This window comes from Remersonia thermophila, chromosome 3 (assembly GCF_042764415.1).
Source record: "Remersonia thermophila strain ATCC 22073 chromosome 3, whole genome shotgun sequence".
NCBI lineage: Eukaryota > Fungi > Ascomycota > Sordariomycetes > Sordariales > Chaetomiaceae > Remersonia > Remersonia thermophila.
This window is the reverse complement of record NC_092219.1, coordinates 3,264,186-3,284,706: the sequence shown is the minus strand read 5'-3', so window position 1 is coordinate 3,284,706 and position 20,521 is coordinate 3,264,186. Positions and strand designations below refer to the sequence as shown.

The 20,521-nt window shown below is 62.1% G+C and overlaps 5 protein-coding genes across 5 annotated transcripts; 2 read left to right on the top strand and 3 right to left on the bottom strand.

Annotated features, from left to right (window-relative positions):
• Positions 1-33: 33 nt before the first annotated feature.
• VTJ83DRAFT_3748 (uncharacterized protein) lies at positions 34-2,846 on the bottom strand (the record flags this gene model as incomplete). Its single annotated transcript, XM_071010160.1, has 7 exons — positions 34-182; positions 243-459; positions 539-858; positions 918-1,008; positions 1,073-1,567; positions 1,623-2,705; positions 2,802-2,846. 7 exons carry the CDS (start codon positions 2,844-2,846, stop codon positions 34-36), a joined length of 2,400 nt encoding a protein of 799 aa, XP_070867626.1.
• A 3,471-nt stretch (positions 2,847-6,317) lies between these two features.
• Positions 6,318-7,778, top strand: VTJ83DRAFT_3747 (uncharacterized protein; the record flags this gene model as incomplete). Its single annotated transcript, XM_071010159.1, has 5 exons — positions 6,318-6,456; positions 6,519-6,749; positions 6,829-6,902; positions 6,976-7,145; positions 7,256-7,778. The coding sequence occupies 5 exons, from the start codon at positions 6,318-6,320 to the stop codon at positions 7,776-7,778; spliced, it is 1,137 nt and encodes a 378-aa protein (XP_070867625.1).
• Positions 7,779-11,659: 3,881 nt separating this feature from the next.
• On the bottom strand, positions 11,660-13,074 carry VTJ83DRAFT_3746 (uncharacterized protein; the record flags this gene model as incomplete). Its single annotated transcript, XM_071010158.1, has 3 exons — positions 11,660-12,053; positions 12,133-12,825; positions 12,935-13,074. 3 exons carry the CDS (start codon positions 13,072-13,074, stop codon positions 11,660-11,662), a joined length of 1,227 nt encoding a protein of 408 aa, XP_070867624.1.
• A 1,406-nt stretch (positions 13,075-14,480) lies between these two features.
• VTJ83DRAFT_3745 (uncharacterized protein) lies at positions 14,481-16,067 on the top strand (the record flags this gene model as incomplete). Its single annotated transcript, XM_071010157.1, has 1 exon — positions 14,481-16,067. One exon carries the CDS (start codon positions 14,481-14,483, stop codon positions 16,065-16,067), a length of 1,587 nt encoding a protein of 528 aa, XP_070867623.1.
• A 1,005-nt stretch (positions 16,068-17,072) lies between these two features.
• On the bottom strand, positions 17,073-20,300 carry VTJ83DRAFT_3744 (uncharacterized protein; the record flags this gene model as incomplete). Its single annotated transcript, XM_071010156.1, has 1 exon — positions 17,073-20,300. The coding sequence occupies one exon, from the start codon at positions 20,298-20,300 to the stop codon at positions 17,073-17,075; it is 3,228 nt and encodes a 1,075-aa protein (XP_070867622.1).
• Positions 20,301-20,521: the final 221 nt, after the last annotated feature.

Sequence of the window (20,521 nt, the reverse complement as noted above, 5' to 3'; positions counted from 1 at the left end):
CCCCCCGGTTTCTTGGGTATAATAGTTATACGCTCAGTCGCATCCGACGGACGGCTTGGCGCGCGTGAACGTCTCGGGGGCCGACCAGCCGCGCTTCCCCGATTTTGACGTAAACATTCTCGAAACCCAGAACAGCTCGTGTTCCCAGCAGCCTTGAGCAGGCGTTGCTGGAATGAACGGCACTAGAGTCTTCCTTAGCACCCGAACATGTCCCAGCTACCCGTCGGAAAGGAATCGCTTACGCCTGGCTTTCATGCGGCTCGCAATGTTCTTGACGAACTCTCTTTGATGCGGCTCAAGGAACATCAAGGGTCTGCCGTCCTCCGAGTCGGGTTGGTCGATCGCTGCGAGATCGCAGCGGCTGAAGTAGTGCCAGTGTGCCAGCAGCATAGCCGCGCTCTGGTGGATTTCCTCCATCCACCCCGTCAGCGGATGGTTGAGGGCGCCGTACCGGGTTTCCTGCGGCGTGCCATCAGTCTCCTGGCTTGGCTCTTGGGAGCTCAGCAGCGCGGAAGGGACATGGCAGGAGTGCTCTCACCCTCGGGTTCACTTGTTGGTTCTGCTGGGAGTGGCGGTAGCGATCCGCCGAGGTGTTGGATGTGAGGTGCAGCAGCAGAAACGTGGCCAAGAACACCGTGAACCACGATTCCTTGTGGTGTGATGGGAGAAGAGCCTCCAGCCGTCGGAGCACGTCCTGCGCGTAGGGCTTGTAGAAGCGCTCGCACCGGATGCTGTCGAACTGGGCCACGACCAGCCTCGGGACGGAGACCTGTCCGACGAGCGGATGGCCGTCTCCGCTTCCCGGTTCGATGCCCAGGCGCTCTTCGCCGGCAATCCATGCTGAGCCGGACCCGTGCCCTGCGCAAAAGTCAGTCAGGGATGCCTCGCCGCGGGCTCGTTGGGTGATGGCCACTCACGGATTGCAAACCAGAGGTGGACCAGCTTCTGCAGGAACTCCTTCTGCCCCGGAGACCTTTTGGCGCCCCAGGCCACGTCCTGAGTATCATCCTAAGCCGTCCGGTAGTGAGTCCCTGTACATAGGCTGTCGACCACGCTCGTGGCATCTTCTTACCGGAAGGGAGGAGTAATGCTTTGCGATCATGGAAAAGACGTCCTGCACGATGCTGTCGGAGCCCCGGAATGCCTCGACGAGGCCGCTAAACGCGTATCGCTCGACGTACTCGCCAAACTCCTTGGCGGTCGTCTCGATATCTGCGAGGCAAAACGCGCCGACATCCTGCGACCTGGCGACCCCGCCGTGCACATATCTCCGGCAAGTGACGTCGGTCTCCCATGGCGTGAAACGCCGGACCTTGACGCGCAGCGGGTGGGAGCAGAGCCCCTGTGCAATGTCGATGACGAAAACCGCGTCGGAGCAGCCAGGGATATCGGCTATCTGGGTGTGGTCGAAGCGCCCGGTGAGGCCCAGCCCGCCTGGTCGGTAGAGCGTCATTGACGTCACCTTGAATCTCAGACATGGGAGATGATGAATGGTCTTCTTCGTGTCTCTCCGGACCATGAGGCATGTCTCACACGGATCGAGGGGGTTCTGCTTGTTCGGAACACACTTGACACCGTCAGCGTAGGAGCAGCGAGCGATGTCTTTGGCGCTCCCGACTTACACGGACCCGCTGGTTATGACACCGGAGACAAGCGCCCAGCTGTCGGGTTTTCGACGTCTCTTTCCACCTGCATTCATCCGTCTCGGCTTGGCCTTGTATTGTGCGGCCCGATGAACCCCGTCGACTCGGTCGTCTGCGGATTCGCGGCATGCCACCCGCTAGGCCTCCCGAGGGCTTGCTCGCTGGACGTTCCGCCGATCCAGTCGCCATTCGAACCCCTGCAGCTTGCAACGGTTCATGGTGGTTCAAGTGTCTCTGAGCGGCCCACTCTACGCGAGAACCTTGTGCTCCATCAAGGCCGAAAGCTACCGCTTGAATCCCGGTGGAGGCGGGCGGGATATCCGGCGCGGGTAGCAACGGGCGAGGGTGCTCGCAGGGCTCCTCTGCTTCGCCAGGGCTGCGTTTGTCGTTCGCAGAGCTTTCGGTGCTGGCATCCGACGCACGCCTGGATGGACCACCGTTCTCAGGAGCCAGCACCTCTGAGTGCCCGTGCCCCCGCGGACCATTCGGAGAGGTCTCTGCGAAAGCGTGGAAGGCCGTTGGCTCGGGCAGCGGTGGGGGAAGAAAGCCTGAAGAAGCAGATTGGGCATCCCATCCATGGCTGGAGGGCGCTCCGGCATAGGCCAGCGGCCAGTTGGCAGGTTCCGGCATGGTCCAACAACAGAGCGACGGATCTAGAGGAGGAAGCTCTATCGGCGACCGAGGACAACCACCCCACCCAGGGAGGACACCGTCCGTGGGGGGGCCCAGCGAGGCTTGTAGGACCGCATGAAACGGAAGACTGCTCGTCACGTAGCGTCCTTGTTCGGGAGCCCCCGACCATGCAGGGAAATCAACGAAGCCGGTCGGCCCCGTGGGCAAAGGCTCGGAATGCTCCGCAGGGTGGCATGACGGGTAATCGGGGCCTGGCGAGTGGTAAGCGGTGACGTCCGGCCGCCCGCTCGCGTCCACGGCGAGCGTGGAGGGTTGTGCCCGTTCAGCCTTGGTCACCTCGAGCGGCGGATAATCGCTGGTCCAGGAACGGGTCGGGCCGGAGTTCCCTTTCCCACCGGTTCGGAGGATCTCAGGATGTCCACTCGCCGGCTAGGCCCAGAACAGGTGAGCTGAGGTCAGCGAGACTCTCTGCCGTATTAACCCCGGGAAAGGTCAAGGGGGAGGGGTGGGGACGGGGATGTTTACGAGCAGGTAAATAGGCGAACCCAAGTCCTGATGCTCCGTTTTCATTGTGACAGTTCCGCCCGAGGAGCCGGGCTCGATGCAACTCCCCACGTTCCACCAAGCAAGCCGCCTTCGCAGCACGGAAGCTCACGTCGGCAGGCAACACGCTGTCACGTGGCCGCAGTCGCAATGCCTTTTGGGGACCGTGTATCTAGGTCAAGCAACGTTGACCTGTGGCTCTCTGCGGACGAGCGATATTCGACCCGGCAGTTGTCGTCCACGGGTGCCGTGCCGTGGTGTGGTTCAAGGTCTGTGTGAGTGGCCCAGCACCTGGGCAGGACTCGGCCGGGCCGTGGAGTTGCCTAGGCCGAGGATGGTGCGTTGAGTCGAATTAAGTCGGCGCTTGCCGCGGGGACATAAGCTTGAGTGATGTTCTCGTCTCGACGGGCGGAGGGGGAGAGGGGGGGGGGGGGGGGGAATAGTGCACGAATCAGGAGCAGAAGCCCGTCAATGCTGTTCCCCCCAGTTACTCTGCTCTGTACGACAACGGTAAGGTGAGGCAATGTCGAGGGGTGTTCGGGGGACTTGAAGGAGGGTTGCAAGATGCGAAATGGCACGACGTGAGGTTTGGGAAGTTATGTGGATGGGAGGAGGAACCGAGGGAACACCAACGCCACCCAGATGGCGGCTCACCATCCATCCAGCCTCGAGTCGTTGAGACAGCGAGAGACTCGTTTTTGTCGAGTTGGAAGAGGGACGATTCCCAAAGATGATGGCTCCCAGGTTACACAGCCCCCGTCTCACTGCAATGATAACACAACAAAAATCAGACCTGTCGCATTCCAGACGCCACCAATCTCGCTGCCGGCTGCATCCCACCAAGGACGCAAGAAGCAAGCATGCTGCAGAGGAAACGAGAGAAAAGCTCCTGTCCGGGCCACGGCGCCCTGGGCTCGATGGATTAGCTCAATGAATTTGTTGTTGGGTCGCCCAGGTCGCCTTCCCGAGCGGTTCGAAACCGATGGGGCTGGAAGATCAAGAGATGCCAATGGTGGATGCGAGTTCATTTTCACGTCGCTGACGGCAGCCTTAGCTGCAGGTTGGCTAGCGTTGGGAAGTTGGTCGTGTGGGAGGGTTACAGCTCGGCCGAATCCCCCCCCCGTTCCATCACATCCTGGGCCGAAGCCCATCATTGCTCAAAAGGGATTGAGCCGTCAAGCCAGCGAGACTGCGTCCCCGGATTCCGCTGCTGCTCTGTTTCTGCGAAGGAGGAGGTGAAGTGCGATTTCGAGCCCGGCTGGGAGCCGGCTCCCAGAGCCTGAGAACCCGACGTGCGCTGCTCCATGTCAATAGCTAATATTGTGTGAAGCATGGCCATCTCTCCGTCCACGTTGGGAGGACGGGGCCATGACCTGTTGAAAGCCACCCCGGCCGACCCCTTTGTGGCTTGGGGGAAACCTTTTTCCCGGGGGTCAGCCCCCAAGGAGAGATGGGGTCTGGAACGCTGGAAAGGAAATGCCATGCACGCCATGGGAAACAACAGCAATCCCATATGCGGCTCTCCCTTTTTGTCCATGGCTTCCGGCCCTGCTCATTCCGTCGCCCGTCGATCTTAGCCCAACGCTACGGCGAGCAGCTTTCCAGAACCGGGACCTACCCAATCGGGGAGGGTGCCGAACGCAAGGACCGGGCTTGGTGCGCAGAGGGATCATCATGGCTGGACGACACCTGAAACCAATACACCTCCCGGGCATTCTCTAACGCGGCGGGAACAGTACTATACGCAGTACACACGGTCGCTGCGCAGCACCGCTGGAAGCAACGGAGCACGTGGGAGCAGGAAGCAGGACGCGGGCTCCGGGGCGCGGGTGGCGGCGGAGACAGAACGTTTCCTGGAATGCGGCTGGCCGGGCGTCGCAACGTAACCTTGTTCTCCCTCCTGGTCCTCCAGCCGTCAATCAGCCCGTACTCGCTGTTCCCGAGACGTCGACAAACCCCATGGATGCCAGGTTTCCCGGGGATCAATTGCTGGTTTTGGCTCGTTGCAGGACGCATCGGTGGCGATGTCCTGCGTGGTCGGTCGGAATGGTGTTAGCGCCTGTAAGACGTGTGATGCCTCGCAACAAACGCCGCGAGATTGACTTCTTGTTCAAGCACCATCTCACATTAACGGCACGGGCATCGGACCGCCCCGAGCGATACGACCCATCCGATGCCTCTGACCCGCCTTGGGCAACAAATCTTGCGCCGGAACAAGATGCCCCCCCCCCCCCCCCCTGGCCCTGCCACCACATCCTAGCGTCCCAACAGACCTCCTTCAGCCCTAGCCCCTTCGAGAGAGGAGGCCCCGCCTGCGACGGAGACCTGAAGCCTGAAAGCCCTGGACTTTGCTGAAGGTTCCACAACCTCCAGCGCTCAGGTCGCGCGAAGGGTTTGTGCGGTGGAGCGAAAGGGCGAAAGGATAACGTTCCATCATGCTATCTGAACCGTGCCCCTTGTGTGCGGCTGAGGATTTCCGGATGTGCTCGGTGCTCGAGCATCGCTGGCGAATTTGCAGTTTGTCCAAGTGGTGACGCCCAATCGTTGCAAGCCGAGTCGTGGTGCTTGCTCTCCCGAACTCTGCTCTAACTATGTCCAAGACAGGCAGGTAATCTCCATTTGTTGGTCCGCGGGGGATCATGATCGGCGCTTTGGGCGCTCACCTCGTCCGTGGACTGTGCGGTCTGTCATGTTCGTTCGAGAGGGGACGAGGGGGGAAGGGGGGGTGGGATCAAGGGTACATCTCGGTTGATTCTGGCAGGTTAGAAAGCTGTTGTTGCGATCTGTCCTGTTCCAGTCGTGAACGTCATCCCCTCCCGCTGGACCGGCGGAAGGTTCCTGTGTAGGCCTAGGGGACTCTTCCAGAATGCTGAGCAGCCCGCGTCGTAACCGCGGGAGTTTTCCAGCGTCTCTCTCTCTCGGCCCTTGGGTCCGCGTGAATCCGTTCGGGGGGTCTCAACCTCGAGCATTTGGCCGCAACACCCACCAATGTGTAACGTGTATGCCCCCGCCCTCCGGCCGTGATGAGCATTGCCCCCCCTCCCCCCTCCCCCCCCCCCCCCCCCCCCCCCCCCTCCAGGCGAATGGCGGTTGAGCACACCTCCCGCCCGGTCATGTTCGATAGCTTCTACGGCGCCATGTCATCTGCACCCAACCCGTTCTTTGGCCGACCCTCCCTCCTTGGCTCTTGGGATGAGGAGTTACACATAGCACCATAGTAGCCATCTGAGTGGAGATCACCGATCTCCCTAGACCCCCACACAGAGCCGAAGGGCAAGCCGAGTCCACGGGCGCTGTGGAAGTATAAGACTATGACGCCGCGCCTTTCTGCCACCGGGTTACCACGGGAAAGGGCGAGGACCGGTCAACAAGCGTGCTAGAAGGTCGGATATTGACTTAAAGGTTCCTGAGGGAGCGTGTGTGCGAGAGAGAGAAAAGCTCGCCCCGTGCCGGAAGTTCTGGACAGCGTTTTTCACAGCGTGAGCAGCGGGCAAGACAATGGGACCAGGTGCCGCCATTCGCAGCCACCCGATGGGATGGCTACCGACGGAACTGGTCCGATCCGGCGGCCCTCTTGTTGTCGATCTCACGGAGAGAGACGTTGCCGAGGTTGAGGCCGCGTTGGAAGCGTGCAAGCGTCAGTCATGCTCGGCTGCTCTGGGTTCGATCCTCCTATCTCCTAGCTAACTCTCTAAGCAGTGGCCGAGGTGGATCCAGACGCTGTTTCACGCGCAACCTTTCCGCTCCCCACCCTCGCGACGCAGCTTGAGCGCGCAAGCCATCAAGTCCACCAAGGCCAAGGATTTGCCATTGTCCGGGGACCCAACCCCCAGAACTACACGGCCGAGGACAACGTCATCATCTTCCTCGGCATCTCCAGCTATCTTGGAGAGCAGAGGGGCGTTCAGGATAAAAAGGGTTCCATGCTGAGTATGTCTGCCTCGGGTTCCTTGGGCTCAGCTCTCATGTTGGGCTTTCGCTGATTCCAACGGTCGTCCTGGCCACCTAGCCCATGTCACCGACTCCAAGATTTGGACAGCGCCGCCTGAGATGCGCCATGGCATTCACACCACCACCGGGCTTGTAGGTTTACTACAGCGTCTCGGCCAACAGGCCAGATGATGCGCTCTTGGCAGGGCTGATAAGTCTCGCACAGGCGTGGCACTGCGATATGGGTACGGAGGTGCTTGCTCTTCACGTTCGTTCCAAGGCACATGCCGGTGGCGATACGTACGTGGCATCGGCATGGACCATCTATAAGGAGCTGATGGCCTCGTATCCCGACGTTCTGGAGCAGCTGTGCGACCCGAGCTGGCCGATTCAAGTGTTCGTCCCCCCCCTTCCCACAACCGCCGGCCGCCCGATGCTTCATTTGATTTCTCCTCGCTTCCATGCCCCGGAACTTCGGCTTCGGCGCTGCTAACGTTCCCGCCCAGGTCCGTCAATCCTCCCAAGTACTTTGTCGCGCCGCTCATGCACATCTCCGACAAGGTTCTGATCAGCGTGGATCCTGGACGGCTGGGCCTTCATCCCGCGACCGCCGCTGTCGACGGCGGCTTTCCCGTTCCCGCTTTGACTCGGCGGCAGCGTATGGCGCTCGAGGTTCTCTCGGAGCTGGCAACCAAGTTCCGCCACCGGCTGGACCTGCAGCAAGGGGACATGGTGTTCATCAACAACCTGGCCCTCCTCCATGCGCGGGACCCCTACGTTGACTCCGAGACCGGACCGGGACGCCACGTGGTGCGTTTATGGCTGCGCAACCCGCACCTCGCCTGGAATATCCCCCTGGCCATGAGGGCGCCTTGGGAAGCTGCATTCGGTGGCGATGGGCTCCGTGCGATGAAGAGGAGCTATCCGGCATTGCCGAACCCTGTGTACAAGCCGCCAAGGTACACCGCTGGCTCGGCGGCCTTTATATTGGACGACAGCGAGGACGTCAACAGCAGCGGTTCAGTCTGATGCACACCCACGATCAAGTACCGTTTGTTTGGATTTCTTCCAGGCTGGTCCCGCAGCATGTTCGTCAGAAGGGGTTGGGTGCGCAGGATCGCTTTTACGGCGGCTGCTGGGGCTGCCGCCTTTGTGGCAAATCAGGGGCAAGCATGCCGCGACAAGGCCCAACCACACCGGTGTCTTGTATCAATGTGGTCAAGAAACTCGTACAGCATGGTCTTGCACCGGACGAGAAAAGATCCAAGCCGTTTCGAAATTGGAATTTCCTCGTCCTGCTGTCTCACCGTGGGATTCCCGATGGGTCTTTTGGTCTCTCCGTTCCATAATTACCTCTGCAACCACCATGCCTCAGCACTCAGGATGCTGACTGCTCGGGGCACCTCTCTCTGTGTGCCCTGAGATGTCTCGAGTAATAGCATGGGGACCCGACAAGCTAACGCATACCCTAATGAACGAACCACGGCCACCGACTGCCACGAGGCAAGCTTCGGATTTGTATTCAAAGCGCCATCATTGGCCCTCAGCTCGTAGGATCCACGATGGGTACATTGCCGGTTTTGGCCCGCTGCCTGCCGAGCTGACCACCCTCCCGTGGTGTTGATCCGCGGTGGTATTCTTCGGCGGGGACGCGATCGGGACACCTACCGTCTTCCTTCTTGACACCCCTCCATTGCCGCTGCAATCGTGCCCAAGATGGGAGGTAGCTCATCGGCAGGCAAAATGCCTTCATCTGTAATTACAGCGCGGGGTTGCCGACGGCAGCCGTAGATCGATCGCCGTGAAGCTTCTCTTCTGCCCCTTTCCATTGGGAGGAGCGGGCAGCCATCGCCGATGGACGTTGTTCTTGGACAAATCCGGTTGGAACGCGGCAACCGCCCGACCGGCTGGAATCCCCGTTTCTCAAACAGGAGTTAGTTTGTCCCCCGAGATGGCCTTGTCGAAGCACGGCCGGCTTGCTATTACGTTAGCGAAGGATGGTACTATATAGGCGACCACGACGCTCCGCAACCGGCTGCCAAGCTCTAACGGCCACTCCGCCGTCATATCTGCCAAAGGGATCAAAAACGGCCTACAAGCATGGCGGGAGGGGCAACAGCGGCCGGCGAATCACCCAAGTTGACAACAAAGGACAAGGCTTATAGTAAGGGGGTCCGGGAGTTGAGCCTCGACCCCGACCCCGGCCGCCCGCTCCCAGCCGTAAACACCCACGCGTTGGTTCAGACCTCTGCGGGCATCTCAAAGGCCCTTTCTAACCACCGGGCGGAGCATGCCGTGCCCTAACTTCAGCTGTCGGGGTTGCGATGAGGGAATCCATCTCCCCACGTGCAATCCTGGCTCTCCAGAGCCTGCAAGCCTTCGGGAGCGCATGTACTGCGTACCGTGTTGTGCGCGTAACTCTTGCATGGCGCTACGGTCTGTCGCATCCTCGGTTACGAGCAGCTAACGAAGAAAGCCAAGGCGCAGAAAAGGGGGGGGGGGGGGGGGGGGGGGGGGCAGGGAAATGAAGGGAAGGATCCAAGCTTCCTACCCCAGGCTTACCCCCACCTTATGTACACAGTAACTATGCTGAACCCTGTTTCTGAAGCCATGAGGTTTGTTAGTTTTTTTCCCAACCAGTACTGCGTACATACTGCGTATCTGATCGCCTGGTTGCGTAGGATGCCGCGTTGGGGTGCGAGAGGATGGCTTAATCTTCCGCGGCGTCACCCAACCATGCATCGCCAAGTTCATGCCCGGGCGATCCGCCCGCTGCAGGCAAGCGGGTCACCTGCTGGTCGCTGAAATCATGTGGAACGCCCTGGAAGCTTTGAGAGACTGCCAGATGGCCGGAATCCGCGGGACGGCTCGCGGAGAATGCCGTGCGTTCGGGGGGTGACGGCGATCCGCACGTTCCTCCCGCCAACATCCTCTTTGAAAGCCGCTGCCCCTCCTATCATCTTCGTCCTCCATCCATGACCATCTTGCTGGGAGCCTCCCCCCAATCTCCTCTCTCTCCCTTCGTCTCCCCAAGGACTGACCAAGGCGCATCATTAACGGTGGTTGTGCGACGGTCCGATAGGCAGCTCCGAGAGGGCCAGGGCGATCAGCGGATCAACAATACGGCGCACAAAGTGCGGAGGGGGGAAAGATGAGAGGCCAAACCAGGAATTTTGATTCGACCGATCCCAAAGCACAAGGATGTACTAGTACATAGGAATGATGGTAACGACGGTGACGCTATTGTTCGCGGTGGTTGAGGCGAGCGTGAAACGGCGCAAGCGAGGCTCAAGCAAGGCGCCCAAGGGACCTACGCACAACGCTATACCTGCCAAAGGAACAGAGACCACGGGCTTGCGTGGCCTTTCTTGTCACCCGCCTTGTTTCTTGCCGTTGATGCCCAACGTCCAGCCCAAGCGTCCGCCGACGCCGTGCTGAAACGCCACAGGCATGTCGCCGAGCTCGCCTACGAGAACCGACGGCCGGACACAGGAATCCGCTCCCCTGTCGTCACACCCGCGAAAGATTTCTTTTTCTTACTTTTTTTTTCTTGGGGGGGGGGGGGGGGGGAGGGTGGGGGGGTGACAACGGGCCATTTGCCCATCGTTTCCCCCTCTAGGTAGCCTGGCCGCGTCCGGCCTCTCGCCGTGGCGGATGAGGCCAGCCACCGGTCCCGGAACGACAGAACCCCGTTTACCACGGCTGAAAAGGCCCTTTCAAGCGTTTCAATGCGTAGGCAACTCCCCCGGTGTGCGGAGGAACCTCAACGAGGTATAGTATCCTTTTGAGAGATTGAAAAAAAAGAAAAAGCATCGATTGCAGCCTTGGAGGTGGAGAGCGAGAGCCGGTTGAGGGTAATACATAGAAGTCTCCTACAAAAGCGGGCCAGGTGCTGTTGCGAATACGTTATCGGCTCGGAGACGGAAGAAATCTCTAGAAGCAAAACATGAGCGGGCTTGGTTGCACTTCAGGGGTAACTAACTATGTATAGTACTGTGTACATATACTTCTTCTATTATAAGCCACCACCAACCAGCCCCGGGTTACACAAGAGGCTTGACGGGACCTGAGGGGACCGGCGATGTGGGTCCTACGCCCCGGCCCCGGCCCCGGCCCCCGACCCACATGGCGGGATGGGACCGGGGTACATACTAGTACGCAGTACTGCGTACACGTAGGGAACGGAGCGGGGCCCCAGAGCCGCAACAAAACAAGAGCCAACCTTTGGGGTGTAATTACTGCGTATAGTAGTGTAACGAGCTCCCGGAAAGAACACAAATTTCAGAATCCCAGCCTCGAGAGGCTTTTTGTTGCTTTTTTCGATATCGACGGCGGCCCCTATGCCTATCGTTATATGATTCCCTATCCAACCAACTGAGCAGACCCACCACCCCCCCCCCCCCCAAAAAAAAAAAAAAAAAGGAAAAGAAAAAGAAATCCAACTCCGGTATAGGGTCATCTTGTTCCAAGTCAAGAAGGGGATGGAGAGAGATTCCCATTTCAAATCAGTCATATTCAATAAAGACACGCCAGAGCGGAGTCCCGCATAGCCCGTCCGTCCCCCCCGCTCAACCGCTAAAGATCCATAAGGTAGGTATCGCCTTTCTTCCCCCATGAAAAACGCCGAGCCCGAAAGACATGAACTACATAAGCGCTATCAACACGGACGTTTGAGTCCAACCGCTCCCCAATGAAAAAGCCGACCGACCGCCCCTACATGCCTCGTCCGACCATCCACCCAACCTCTTCAACGCCATCGATATCCGTGGTCGTATCATGTCCATGCCCATGACCCTGTCCGCGCAGGCCCTCCAACCCAAGCCATCCCCGAGCATCCGTTCATGCAAACAGCCCATGAAGAAAGAGAAGGGGTATCTCATGGCATCTCTCGCACCAAACGCCAAAAGAGCTTAGAAGAGCGCCGAACCGAAACGGGACCAGATCCTGAGGCCGATGTGAACGACCAGGCCGACGGAGAGCGGGACGGTGAAGATGCTGAGGAGCTCCCAGGGGTAGCGGGTGCGGACCTCTGTCTCGAGGATGGGGACGTGGCCGCGGGCGGCCGCCGCGTCGGCGTCGCCGCCGACCGGGGTCTCGGGGAAGCGGCCGGTGGTGACGTATTGCTCCATGAGGGCGTCCTTCTCGTACCAGCGGTCGCGCAGCCAGGCGTCGAACTCCTCGTGGGTGCCCAGGGGAATGTCTGCGATGCGGAAGCGGCGCCAGTAAAAGTTGACCGACTTGGGCGGCTGGCCCCGGATGTAGGAGCCCGATAGGGTGAAGATTTCCTCGCCGTATTTCCCGCGGCTGGAACGGCGAGGGGCGAAGCATGTTAGCAGGACGCAAGCTTTGGGGAAAAAGACGGGCGAGAGGGGTGAGCACGTACGGGACGCCCTCGTAGGCGACGGTGCAGTCGTAGATGTAGTCCACGGTGCCCCTGAGCTGGGTGAGGCAGTAGTAGGTTCCGGTGCTCCGGGGCAGCAGGACGTGCTCGGGATCCTTGACGCCGATCTTGTCGGCCCAGCGAGCCGACTTGTTGCGGCCGTTGCGCGAGGCGTTGGTGCCCTCGGGGAACAGGAGGAGCCACATGGGGTCGAGGTACTTGGAGCCGTCGGGCGCGGTCTTGGGGGTCTGGAGCTTGCCGAGGCGGTGGGCCAGGCGCGGCTGATCGACGGCCATCTTGCGGGACATGAAGATGAAGCCGTAGAAGAGCATGCCGGGCCCGACGATGGGGATGTACTTGAGCGACTCCTTGAGGATAATGTAGAGCGAGCCGTGCATCGCGGGGCGGTTGGCGTAGCCGACCCACCAGAGGTACAGCCAATCCGTGTAGATCTGGTGGTTCGCGATCATGACCAGGCGCTCGGGGAACGAGAACTCGACCAGGCCGTCCGTGGTCTTGCGGATCTGGCCGGCCACGGAGGCATCGCCGCTGATGCGGATGGTGGTGGGGCCCCACCACTGGGTCATGGTGGTGATGAGCACGCCAAAGGACTGCTTGGTGAGGGACATGTAGGCATAGTAGAGGTTGCGGTTGATCCAGTAGAGGGGCGCACCGAGGAGCTGGGTGGTGTGGATGCTAGAGCGCCAGAGACCGCGTTAGCTATGGGTCCGTCCATCCCGACATCCATCGAGCACGCAACAGAGGAAGAGGGAAGAGAAGTCAGAAGGAAAAAAGGGCTTCGTACGCGACGGCGCCAGTCAAGAAGTAGAGGGTGAAGGACACGGCCCGGAGGACCTGCACGATTTGGCCGTGCTTCTCGCGGCCCGAAGGGTGGCCTCCGGGTACCGGCGCCGGGGAGGGCGGCTTGGTCTTGGTGGTGGTCATGTTGGGCGACGCGCGTCGCACGCTGGATGTCAGCGTCCTGGGCCCGGGGAGAGGGCAGGGCAGCAGTGCGATGCGGCGAGGAAGAGATGGGAGGAGCTTGGGTAAGGTAAGTACGTAGGCAGGTTATAAACGCCGAGCCGACGACAGGCGGGCAGCCGCCCCTCGGAAAGTCAACAACAAGACGACCGGGTAACCTGGGATTTGGCTCCACAGGCGTCTTGATGATGAGAACAGGCGCCAGCTGCAGGTGAACGTTGAGTCATGCAGGTCTAAGCGGCAAGGCAGACCACCGGGAGCCACACGCACCCCAAACCAAAACGGCGGCACCCAAAGGAGAGGATGGGCCAACACCCGCCGCCCACCGCCAGCAGGATGGCACAAAGATCCAACAAGCGTACAGCGAGGGTGCCACAAGCGTGCCACGAGGGTGAAACGAGGGTGCAACGAAACGAGTGCACGGCAGTGTAGGTCGGGACCGTAGGTATGTAGAACGGTGGGATACGTTCGCCGGAGCGACGGGAGGGAGTATGGAAAAGTGAAGGGGGGGCGGAGGGGAAACCGACGACAAGCTGTAGCGAGATGGGGGCGGATCACATGGATCGGTCGGTCGGTCGGTCGGTCGGTCGCCCTTCTACCGTTTTGGCGGTTTGTCCCTGGCGAGCGACCTAGCCCCGGTTCCGGGGGGGGGATGACGGGGACGGTTTTGACATGGACTGGTGGACACATGAACAGGCACGCGACGAAGAAGAGAGCGAGCGGGTAACTACGGTAGCACCACCTCAGCTCCCTTCCAGTGCCCCGCCATTTGCATCATCCGCCTGCAGCCTTTGGCGGGCCTTGGCACTGTCAAGCCTGCTGTCCTGTCCAGCCCGGCCAGCCCGCCTGCCATGCAGCCTCTCCATCGGCCTTGCATTCCCTCCGTATCTCCGACATTTCCAGCATGCCACCTCAGGCTCCAACTGGAACTAACACATGGGCAGTAAGGCCCCCCAAAGCTGCCCCGCACTCTGCCCCGCCCCGCCCCCCCAACAGCCGAACGCCGGCCGAACGCCCTACACCTTGGCTTCCCTAGCTTCCATGGGTTCCCATTGGCTCCCGTTGGCTGCAGGCTCGTCCCCCCGCTGTCACAAGCATCATGATGATGACAATGGAAAGACCTCGACTCCACTCACAAAGACGTGCTTGGAGGAAATCCTGGAAACTCCAAAACTTCCCAACTCCAACTTGCAACCTGGAACCTGGGGTCATGGATTCTTTGTGCGGGAGCGTTGGATAGCTCCTAGCCTTCCTACCTACACAAACCAATTCGCCAAGCCGTCTACTCCCAACCACGTCCCGTTTCGTCCTGCTGCATAGGTGGTAATCCAAGGTACCTACCAGGCAGGCTGCATCACCGCCATGTCGCCATGTCGAGGCCGTTCCTCGTCCTGGCTCGAACCCGCCATTGCCCTCCCTCCGCCGTGAGCTCGGCAGCCGCCGTGACGATGCCGCCGCGCCGCCCCGGGGGCCGACTCCCCGCATGGACGGCCCTCCGGCGGAACCCTCACCACCACCACCACCACCACCACCACCACCACCACCCCCCCAGGGCACGACCCTTTTCCGCCTCGGCCGTCCGCCAGCAGATCCTCGACGCCGCCACCCTGGAAGACCGCATCGTCCCCCATTACCAACAGACCAAGACGTCATCGCTGCTCTCGCTGTACTGGCCCCGGCCTCCCCGCAACGTCCTGCTCATGCCCAAGCTGCACGCGCCCCGCGTCACCCTCAAGGCCGTCGAGTTCGCCAAGCACGTCCACAACAACTACCCGGGCATGAACCTCGTCTTCGAGAGCCACGTCGCCCGTGACATCCACGAGACCCTGCCCTTCCCCATCTACACGACCGAGCCCCACAACGCACCCGCCCTGTTCGCCAACAAGATCGATCTTGTGACTACCATGGGCGGCGACGGCACCATCCTGCGCGCCGCCAGCCTCTTCTCCATGCACAACAGCGTCCCCCCGATCCTGGCCTTCAGCATGGGCACCCTCGGCTTCCTCGGCGAGTGGAAGTTTGACGAATACAAGCGCGCCTGGCGAGAGTGCTACATGAGCGGCTGCTCCGTCCCCGTCGAGCATCTCGCGCACCCGCACACCCGCACGGCTGCGGCTGCTGCTACGGCTGCTACTGCTGCGTCCGCGTCCGCGTCCGACCCCGTCCCCGTCGACTTCGTCCCCCAGCCGGCCTGGGATGCCGTCCGCGGCAACGGCCAGTGCATGGGGCCGAACCGCACCTCCAAGATCCTGCTCCGCAACCGCCTCCGCGTCGGCATTTACGACAGCCGTGGCCGCTGCATCAACGAGCACTTGCTCCCCACCTCGACCGCCGAGCCCGACCTCGGCCCGCCCATGGCAGCCGTCGACAACGGATGCTTCTCCTCCTCCTCATCATCTCAGCCACCGCCCTATCTCCACGCCATCAACGAGGTCTCCATCGACCGCGGCTCCCATCCGCACCTCGCCATCATCGACATCTACGTCAACGGCCACTTCCTGACCGAGGCCGTGGCCGACGGCATCCTCATCAGCACCCCGACGGGCTCCACCGCCTACTCGCTCAGCGCCGGCGGGTCCATCGTCCACCCGCTCGTCAAGTCGCTGCTCATCACCCCGATCAGCCCGCGCAGCCTCAGCTTCCGCCCCCTCGTCCTGCCCCTGCACACCAAGGTCGTGCTCAAGCTGAGCCGCCGCAACCGCGGCCGCGACCTGCCCGTGAGCATCGACGGCAAGCGCCGCGTCGCCGTCGGCGTCGGCATGGAGGTGCGCGTCGAGGGCGAGCGGCTCGAAAAGGGCCCCGACGGCTGGCGCGGCGGCGTCCCCTGCGTCATCCGCGCGTCGTCGGGGACGGCGAACGGGAACGGCGTGTCCGAGGACGACGATTCTTGGGTCGGCGGGCTGAATGGCCTGCTCAAGTTTAATTATCCTTTTGGAGAGTCCGGGGAGGAGCATTGAGAGAGCCTTTTTTTGTTGGCTTGTCGTGTATGTATGTGCTTGCATGGGGATGGATATCTCGGATCTCGGACGGGCGGAAGGAATCTACAAGGAGGCGGAACATGGCATGGATAGATCATGGCATCTGATAGTGTGTTGTTGGTCGACATTGGGAGGAATGATACCCCGCTACAAAAAGACAAAAAACGCATCTCATGTCTACAACTCGGACGTGGATTCCAGGAGAAATGCCGTGTTGAGGAAAGGCAGAAGGCAGTCCGGTCCCGCTTCGTTGCAATGACGGCCTGATAGCTGCCCGCCTGTAGAGGTTCCTCGGGTCCTCGGGAGGTGGTGCGTATGGATGGTTTGTCTCTGAGACGCGAATCTCTTTTTCAGGCCAAGGACCGTTCATTCCGGCCACGCAGGCATGGAGACCCCCAACGATCTGGAGAGGCCTTGGTAGGTGAGGGTCCAACGACGAGGAAACCATGCCGCATGGCACGATGCTTTCGCTGGACAATGCAAGCTTGGGCAAAGGTATCAAGCCGCATACGCAAACACACACACACACACACACACACACACACACACACTGGACGGATTCATATACAGCAGCAGCATACAGGCCTCATACATGATGAAACGGCAAGCCAAGCCAAGCCAAGCCAGGGGAACAACAAACATTTTTATTTTTTTCGCGTGGACCAACGCAAGCGCTTTTTACATCCAACAGCATCTCTATGGACAATGGACAGATCGCACGGACCAGACCAGACCAGACCAGACAGCAACCCAGACAGACAGACAAGAGACAAGAACACAATGTTACCGTCGTCATCGTCGTCGTCGCCGTCGCCGTCGCCGCTGCTGCAAGGCTCAACCGCTGCCATGGCCAAAGGCATCATGATACAAGCCACGTAGACGCCAGCCTCATCACGACCACCTCCCTGCACACCCCACACCCCACCCACACAGAGCTCAGGAGGCAGAAAAGAAAAGAAAAAAAAAAAAAACGCTCGCTCTCCGTCACGCAGTTGTGGCGGCAGCCACCGCCGCGGCAGCCGCGGCAGCCTCACCGAGGCTGGCCCCGCTGCCGCTGCCCGAGCGCACGCTGCTGCGTTCCGAACCCGATCCCGAGCCCGAGCCCGACCCGGAGCCCGACCCAAAGCCGGAGCCGATGGTGCCAAACGAGCCCGACCCGGATCCCGAGCCGGCCTTGAGGTGAAGCCCGGGAGCCGGGCCGCGGAGGGTGGCCGTGCCGGCGGGCGTGCCGTTTCCGCTGCCGGGGAGAGGGCCGCTCCGGTAAAGGCTCACGGGAGGGCCGATCGCACCGACGGCGGGGGCGCTCGCGTGGGGGTTGGAATGGATCTGCTGGTGGTGGTGGTGGTGGTGGTGGTGATAATGGTGAAGGTGGTGATGGGGGACGGCATCCTCCTCGTCGGTCAGGTGGGTGAAGCCCGAGACGTCGCTCAGCATGGACGAGGAGCGGCCGCGGGTGCGGTGGGTCGGCTGGGGCGGCGTGCTCACGTGGATGGGGGTCGAAAAGGCCGAGAGCTGCATGGGCGCCATCAGCGGGGTGGCCTGGGCGGACAGCGGCATGGAAGCGGCCGGCATCGACACGGGAGGCCAGGCTGGCTGCGCGGGGGCGGCGGCGTACTGGGCCGGAGCCGACGTCGGCACGCCCCACGGGCTCGTCGCGGCGGCGAAGTGGGTGCTGTGCTGCTGCTGCTGCTGCTGCGACGACGACGACGGCGGCGGCGGCGGCGGCGGCTGCAGGCCCATATCGTAGGCCGCCGCCGGATCCTCATGGTGGAACGTGGCCAGGTACTCCTGCAGGCTGTTGGCCATGGCTTGGATCTGGGCCTGCTTGGTGGCGTTGGCGGCGCGCAGGTTCTGGATCCTGTCCCGGAGGTTTTGCTCGGCGCGGGCGAGGTCGGCGAGGAGGTTGGCGCGCTCCTGGCGGCGGCGCTCGGCCTCGTTCAGGCCGCGCACGTTGGCGTCCGTGATGCGGGCGTGCTCGTCGTCCACCTTGGCGATGCGGGCGGCAATCTTGTTCCGCTTGGCCTGCAGGCTGACCTTTTCCTCCTCGAGGGCCTTGATCTCCTTGTCGATGGAGGCCTTGAACGTCTTGAAGGCGGCGCGGGCCTGGTCGAACCTCGCCTTCTCCGACGTCCACTCGCTCTGCTTGTCGCGGTGGCGCTTGAGAAGCTCTTCGGGCACCGTCTCGAGCTCCTTGAGCTGGGCCTCGAGCTCGCTGGTGGACTCCTCGGCGCGCCTCTCCTGGATGCGGTTCTGGGCGATCTTTTGGCGCAGCTTCTCGTCGTCGCCGCCGGCCGACTGGACGGCCGACGTGAGCTTCTCGATCTCCTTGCGCATGGCGTTCAGCCGCCGGTTGTTGTCCTTGCGGACGGCCTTGAGCCTGGCCTTCTCGTCGGCCAGCTTCAGCTCGGCGGCGGCGATGGACGCCCGCAGCGTGGTCGCCGGGGAGTCGTGCCGGGCGTGGGCCCGGACGTTGCCGGCGGCCTTCGGGGCGGCCTCGGGGTCCTTGCTCCTCGCGGGAACGGTCCTAACACTCGTCGAGTAGATGACCTCGCCGGTCCGCGTGCTCACAAACTCGCACTCGTAGCTGGAGAGCGGCGTGAGCCCGTAGATGTCGCCCGTCCAGCGCGTGCCCTGGCAGCTCTCCTCCTCAGGGTTCTCCATGGGGGTGATGCGCGTGGGCTGCCAGACGGCGTTGTTGACCCGGACGTAGAAGGGCTTGGAAAGGTCGACGCCGGGCCTGCTGTCTTCGAGAGGAGCGGGGCTCTCGCCCGCCGCGTCGGGGAAGTGGCTCGTGTTGAAGCACACCTCGTCGCAACCCACGTAGCAGATCCAGATCTGCTCGGGCTGCGTGTTGAACGGGGCGTTGCCCAGGTTGTGGATGTCGGTGGCGTTGGCGCCGGCCGACTCGCTGGCGGCGTGCGACAGCTCGTACTCCTTGACCATGACGATCTTGGTGCTGGCCAGCGCGGCCCACAGCGGCTGCTTGATGCGGACCTGGGCGCTCTGCTTGCGGCGCTTCTTGCTCGGAAGGTGGCACGCGCTCGTTTGCAGGTGGGCGTCGCCGTCGGCCGCCAGCATGGCGACGTCGGAGCAGCCATCGGCTGGGAACGAGACGGACTTGCCCGACTCGGGATCCGCCAAGCCCTGCGACTGCTGATCCCGCCGCTCCCTCCGCAGGTACCACTCGCGGATGTAACGGACGAGCCCCTGGGTCAGGATGTGAATGGCCAGCACGCTGCGCACCCAGCTGTACGCGCCCTTCTTGTCGAGCATGCGCACGTCGGGCGGTCCGGGGTCCGCAGAGAAGAAGCGGTTCGGGCCGATCAGGGTGGACAGGCTCGCCAGGCCGTTCCAGCGCTGGATCCAGTGCGACGCGCCGACGATGCTCACGCAGAGGAGGATGTTGGAGGTGGTGCCGTTTCCCGAGGTGCTGCCGCCCCCCAGGGTGTACGAGATGACGACGTGGGCCAGGTCCAGGATGAACTGCTGCATCGGAGCCCAGAGGAACAGCCAGATGAGCAGCATGATGCCGTCCATCCAGATGAGGGTCCACAGGGACGGGGTCGCATGGCTGCCGTCAAAGATTTCGGTGACGCTCAGGCCGGAGCTCGTGGTGACGGGGGGCACGAAGGTCAAGACGGTGAAGAGCATGTAGATGACGGCGAGGACGGCGGGCGAGGCCTGCAGCAGGATGATGAGGATGGCGATGGTGTCGGCGAGGGGGCAGGAGCGCAACACGGTGATGGCGAGGTCCAGGGGGCCGGGGTCGCGGTGGACGTTGGTGTTTTTGGCGTCGTTGACGTCGATGCGGCGGTGCGTGGTCTCCTCGGAGGCGGCGGCGGCGGTGGTGGTGGTGGTGGCGGCGGCGGCATGGCCGGACGAGGCAGGCAGCGAGTCGGCGGCGGACGAAGACTCGGAAAAGGTGCCCAGCGACCCCCGGCGCAGCAGCTCGGTGGCCCTGTGCTCGGGCGCCATGTCGTCGGGGTGGATGGGTGAACCATTCGCCGCGGCGACGGGCAGCGGAGGGAGGGGCGGGACGGAGGCGCTGTCGGCGGGGGCGCGGGCGCGGGCGCCGTCGTCAAGCTGGGCCTGACTTTTTCGCTTGACGACGCGCTTGCCGGGGCCTACGAGGCCATTCTCATGGCGGGTGTCGCGGTGGTTGCTGGATCCGTGCTGTCGCTTTCCTGCGTTGGACGCGCGAGGCATACGCATCAGCCGACCCAGAATGGCGCTGGGCCAGCTATCCGAACGATCGAGGCGAGCAGGAGAGGGTGTCGTCTGTCGAGTCGGCGGGAGACGGGAGGACCGGTGGTGATGCTCGGCTTGTCGGCGGGAATTGCTCGGGGTCGACGGGCCCAAATTTCGCCCGGAACGGGTCTCGGAGTGACAGAGGGACGGAGCTCGCCACTGTCGTCGTCGCACTTCCGGGCGGA